Below are 5,597 nucleotides of genomic sequence, written 5' to 3'. Positions count from 1 at the left end.
GTTGAGATTGAGAGCATTAGATACAATTTTTCCCCGTTTCTTCTTTTAACATCTATTTTCAACTTTGCTCCTCGTAACTTTAAATATACGCATATAAAATTCAATCTTTAACCTTTTTAGTATTTTAAGTCTAATATTATAATTTCCTTTTAACGTCTTAGTCCTTTTCACACTTTTTTTTTTACCAGGTAACAATTTTTTCTTATTCCTTCCCTTTCTAGACACTTCAAATACGCAGTACTAATGTACTATGTTAATGGTCAAAGGATCAATTGAGATAGAGTCTAATGTGGAAATAAGTTAAGACTGCATTGTGTTGTACAAAAACATAGGGGGAGGATTAATTGTATTTCACTATCTTGTCATAATAACTTAACAAGTAATTAATCATGTTCTATATACACAGGAAGGTAGCTTGATAGAATATACTTAGGGGGCGGGAGGATAATAATATAGAAGTTCAGATACCCCTGGATTTGTACAACGGCTAGCTTAGTTTCTATTCTGAGCATAACGTTTCATCTGCTGGCCTAGCAATAGATTGCCATCCAGTGAAGTGGTGAAGAATCTGTTTTAGATCATCTGTAGGGGCTCCCAGTGTCCACGAGGGATAGTGTTCACTGGGGTGAAACATGTTGCACCCATTATCCTCAGTCAACCCTGGTTGAGCACCATTTAAGAACAAGTCTCCTTCAGACCTTATGAGACCAGTTGTTCCCACTTCCTTGTCTGCTGCCTGCGACCAATTCAGTATTGTTATCACGATAGAGAACAAGCAGAAATTAATTGTTATAATATTTCATCAGACATCCTAAATAATAAATGCCATTTAGCATAAAACGTTGTCGACAGCATGCCCTCTGAATCAAGTGTCAATTTGATGCATACGACTCTAATTTTTTTTTCCTTTTATTTGGTTGGGGTCTAGAGATTCTAAATACAAAAACTCTTCAGCACGAGAATTTTCTTTTCTCAGAAGATTACAAAAGCAACCTAATACCAGAATTATCCTCAACAACAGAATAAAGATTAAAAGTGTGTCGGATAGAGACATGCTAACACTTTTAGCATTCTCTATTATTAGCTAAATTTTATTGGAAGTCACAAGGTTCACTTCAATGAGCTCTACACCATACATAAATTTGTAGTTTCCAATTATTTAGCCAGTAGTAGAGAAAGTGATTAGAAAAAGTGTGTTGCAGAGTATACTGGTATTTTGAAATATGTTAACCTGAAACTATCAACTCTATGCCAATGTATGTTGGTGTTTAGAAACATGTTGACCTTAGCTGAAGTCAACCAAACAGACCTGTTATTACAATTTACAACTGCTACACTGCTAGTGAACAATGCCCCAATATAGATGAACTAGAGGTGAAAGTGTATAGTGTACAGAAGCAAGGCCAAGGAATTCCGAAATTGTATGGTTAGAATTCAATGGTAGGATTATGCATGAAATAGCTACAAAAGCAGCTTCGAACAGGAATCTGATATATACTGAGAACTGAAATAGGATTTCCTAAAAAAGATTTTTAAGCTAACTAACAGGAAGGGCCTTAATAACATTTTACCTTGCTATCTGTAATACTTTCATGGGCAAAACTAAAAGCAGGTAATGAAGAGATTGTGGATAGATAACAATAACAACATCTAAATTATGCGTCAGAAACAATATAGAAAAGAAAAACAATGATGCATCTCAATGTAAGCAGCACACAAAACTAAATAACTAAAATAATTGCTGTATTACCACCCATCGGTTGCTGGTCAAGAGAAAAAAAAAAAAGCACATCGAGCCAGCTAAAGCAAACTGTAAAATTATCAGATACAAACCCATATAAAATCAAGCGATCAATATCATGAGCTACCTAATTATACTTCATCACCATTTTTGCATGATCAATTGGAAGTTTGAAACATTGCCGTTAATATATGGTTACTTGGCGCTAAAGATGAGAATTAAGAACTAGACAAACCTTCTCCGTAAGGTACTTAAATGCCACCTTCTTCTGCCCTGCTTCATAGATATTATGTTGCGAGAATATCTGCCATAAGCACAGAAACACAAATGACATTAATTTTGTGCATCATTCAAAACACGTTTCAAAATTCACCCTACAAGCAATTCCAATTCAACAAAACAAACAAACACAAATTCACCTGGGATTCCACACTAGCACAAACAGCATATATGCCCCAGTTTCTGATATAATTATTGTACATATGCACTTTTGCGAACCTAACACGGGGGTGCCTCTGTCGAGTCCCATTGAAGAAACAATGGTGTATGGTGACCCTCATGCACCTATCTCCAACATGCGAGGGATCAGCCCCAATTAGCATAGTTTTGTCATGCTGAAGAAAGTGACACCTGAACATGATGGAAGGACATTCATTCAATAATGAACAAAAAAGAAAATAAGCCACACATCATGCATGTAAAACCTGTCATCCAATTACAAATCATCTATCTATGAACTTTTACAATAAATAACTAAAAATCACACCAACAATGATATGTAAAAGAAAAGTATCAAGTATTGATGCCACCTTGAAATAGTAATGTATGTGCTTTCTCGGGTGATGTCGATAAGGCCATCATCAAAATCAGAAAGCGTGCAACGGTCAATCCATATGTGGCTGGAATTAGGTTTGATCTGAATGGCATCAACGTCACTCCCTCTGCCTCCTTCAAACTCCAAATTGCAAATTATGACGTGTTGGCATTCCTTGAGGCGCAAACCTTTTCCACTGAGTTTAATCCTCTGGCCGCGACCATCGATGGTCTTGTGAGACGACACGCTCAAGTAGGAAGAGAGGTGAATAGTGCCGGAAACCTCAAACACGATCCACAAAGGTTCCTTCCGGCGACACGCGTCACGCAGCGAACCCGGTCCATCATCTGGAATCACAAGAATAAAATTAACTCCAATTTAAGTGTAATCGATTAAAGTGAGTAATTAATTAACTAACCTGCGAGAGATGTGACGTGGTGAAGGGGACCGTGGAGGCCGCCGACGGCGTTACGGCCGAAGCCCTCGGCTTGGGCGGCGAGGGAGCGGAGAGTGGTGTCGGCGTGGGCGTAAGGCAGGGAGAGCATGTTGGAACTGGAGGTGGGTGGGAACGGTGGGTGAGGACCGTATTTATGCGGCGGAGGAAGCGTGTTGTGAGGGAGGGAATTGTGGTGTTTGCGATGTCCGTGTCGATGAGCGTTACCCATTGGCCGTGTGATATGCGTTTTCAGCTCTTAGCTTCAGTTCTCAAGACTATGTTTCGAATTGGATTGGTAACGATTCTTTTCTTTCTCCGTTACTCTAACCGACACTACCGACATTTTTTAACAACCTTATTGTTTTGTTTTAGAAAGGCACGGGAGTTATTATTAGCCCAACCACGCAGGGTATAATGTTTACGTTATTCAACTATACACATTTGCCCAAAATTTCCACCATTGCAGTTCAAGAATGAAGAATCCTTCTGTTGCATTACCTAACATTACAAAAATTCAGGTTCCAAATAATATCACCACATTTGATCCTGTATAATGTTTTATATACGCCGTCTTTCAAATTCAACTTACCATATTTAAGTTTTTTATTAAAATTTCATCTTTACTCCCTACTTTTTTCGCTTCACTCCTTTTGCATTCAGATGATTGGTAGGGGTGAACTCTAAGATGGCTTATACATTCTCTAATTTCAGTCACAGTCCTCGAGACTTGGGCATTTATCTTCTAAATAACTTGGAATAATATATACAATTTTTCTTGGTTTTCAGTTTTGAAATAGAGAGATTAATTAGGCATCATATCATATGTCTTGAATCTGCTAATATTTTTTCTATACTGTGAGTTTCTGTATGTTGGATAAAGTATTTCTATTAGGATTAATATGTTAACTTTCCTGTTATGATAAGATTTCATTTCCAGCTATTATATATAGTTAATTTTGTATTCTTTTATTTCTTGAGTTGATTAATGAATCTACGAGAAATTCCCAAATTGAGTTTTTTCTTTTATTCTTCTTTGTCAAGATTTTTTCATGGTATCATCCCTATAACGAAATTCTTCGTTCATCATCTCTTCCACTTCCAAAACTCAGAATTCTTCTCGCTTCTATCTTTGATTGACCATGGCTGCAAATAGCCAAAATCAAGTATTGGATCACCTTGTCAACCCTGCAAATCCATATTTTCTACATCCCGGAGAAAATCTAGCTCTCGTTCTTGTTTCGCCATTCTTAATCGAGGGTAATTTTCATCAATGGGAATGCGACATGATCGTTGCCCTCGAAACCAAGAACAAAGAGCATTTTGTTTTTGACACTCTTGTTTGTCCTCCATGCTCAGATCTCATGCATGAAGCTTGGAGAAGATGCAATCGAATGGTAATGTCCTAGCTCACTCGATCCATGAGTCCTCCAATCAAACAATCGGTCACGTGGATGGATACAACCTCTGAAATATGGAAAGACTTCCACGATCATTTTTCACTTTTTTGATAATTTCGCATTGCAGATCTTTAAGATCAAATCTAGAATTGTCACTACAAGAAAATTACATATTAGCGAGGGACTATTCCCTCGCTATTTCCTCTCTAATCTCTCGCTAATCAGATTTGCGACGGAATAGTGATGAAATTGCGAGAGACCATTCCCTCGCTAAATACAGGTAGCTAATTAGCGAGGGATTTAATTCGTCGCCAATCCCTCGCAAAATCCGTCGCCAATCCCTCGCTAAGGTCCTCGCTAATTATATTAAGGATGCTTACTATTTGGCTCGCTAATTTGTGGTCAAGCTTCCCCGCTATTCCCTTGCTAAGGGGTCGCAAAATATCCCTCTCTAATTTGTAGCTAATCCCTCGCTAATGTTCCCTCACCAACCCCTCTCTATTCCCTTGCTATATTTCTTAGCTAAAGCCTTGCAATTCCCTCGCAAACTTTTCTCTGTTCCCTAGCAATATTTCCCTAGCAATTGTCTCGCTATTCCCTCACAATATTTCCCTAGCAATTCTCTCGCTATTCCCTCGCAATATTTCCCTAGCAATTTTCTCGCTATTCCCTCGCAATATTTCCCTAACAATTCTCTCGCTTTTCCTCGCAATATTTCCCTAGCAATTTTCTCGCTATTCCCTCGCAATATTTCCCTAGCAATTCTCTCGCTATTCCCTCGCAATATTTCCCTAGCAATTCTCTCGCTATTCCCTCGCAATATTTTCCTAGCAATTCTCTCGCAATATTTCCCTAGCAATTTTCTCGCTATTCCCTCGCAATATTTCCCTAGCAATTATCTCGCTATTCCCTTGCAATACTTCCCTAACAATTATTTCGTTATTCCCTCGCAATATTCCCCTAGCAATTGTCTCGTTATTCCTTCGCTATATTTTCCTAGCTATTTGCTCTTTTTTCCCTCGCTATTTTGTCTTTCACATGATATGCCTCGCTATTTCCTAGCAGATCCCTTACTGTTATGTTTTGGTTATCATCGCTAATCCCTCACTATTTTGTCGCAATTTTATAGCCAATGTAACAATAATTTTAATTTATACCTGCATGAACCAATCTTAGTCATGATGATAGAGGTGAATGCAATTTTTCCTA

At 38.1% G+C, this 5,597-nt stretch overlaps 1 protein-coding gene across 1 annotated transcript; it reads right to left on the bottom strand.

Moving 5' to 3' along the window:
• Nucleotides 1-278: 278 nt before the first annotated feature.
• Nucleotides 279-3,354, bottom strand: LOC109788121 (putative pectate lyase 4). Its single transcript, XM_020346784.3, has 5 exons — nucleotides 2,974-3,354; nucleotides 2,551-2,902; nucleotides 2,161-2,371; nucleotides 1,977-2,045; nucleotides 279-736 (listed from the first exon to the last, which is right to left on the bottom strand). The coding sequence occupies exons 1-5, from the start codon at nucleotides 3,218-3,220 to the stop codon at nucleotides 500-502; spliced, it is 1,116 nt and encodes a 371-aa protein (XP_020202373.1). The 5' UTR covers nucleotides 3,221-3,354; the 3' UTR covers nucleotides 279-499.
• Nucleotides 3,355-5,597: the final 2,243 nt, after the last annotated feature.

This window comes from Cajanus cajan, chromosome 7 (assembly GCF_000230855.2).
Source record: "Cajanus cajan strain Asha chromosome 7, NIPB_CcT2T_4, whole genome shotgun sequence".
Taxonomy (NCBI): Eukaryota; Viridiplantae; Streptophyta; class Magnoliopsida; order Fabales; family Fabaceae; genus Cajanus; species Cajanus cajan.
The sequence above is the reverse complement of the archived record's forward strand: the minus strand, read 5'-3'. Positions and strand labels throughout refer to the sequence as shown.

Excerpts from the sequence above, each read along its gene's own strand:
- LOC109788121 (XM_020346784.3), bottom strand. The coding sequence starts at position 3,220 with ATGGGTAACGCTCATCGACACGGACATCGCAAACACCACAATTCCCTC. Across the intron at positions 2,903-2,973 it reads CCACGTCACATCTCTCGCAG|ATGATGGACCGGGTTCGCTG; the intron begins GTTAGTTAATTA and ends TTGTGATTCCAG. Across the intron at positions 2,046-2,160 it reads GTGCTAGTGTGGAATCCCAG|ATATTCTCGCAACATAATAT; the intron begins GTGAATTTGTGT and ends TGCTTATGGCAG.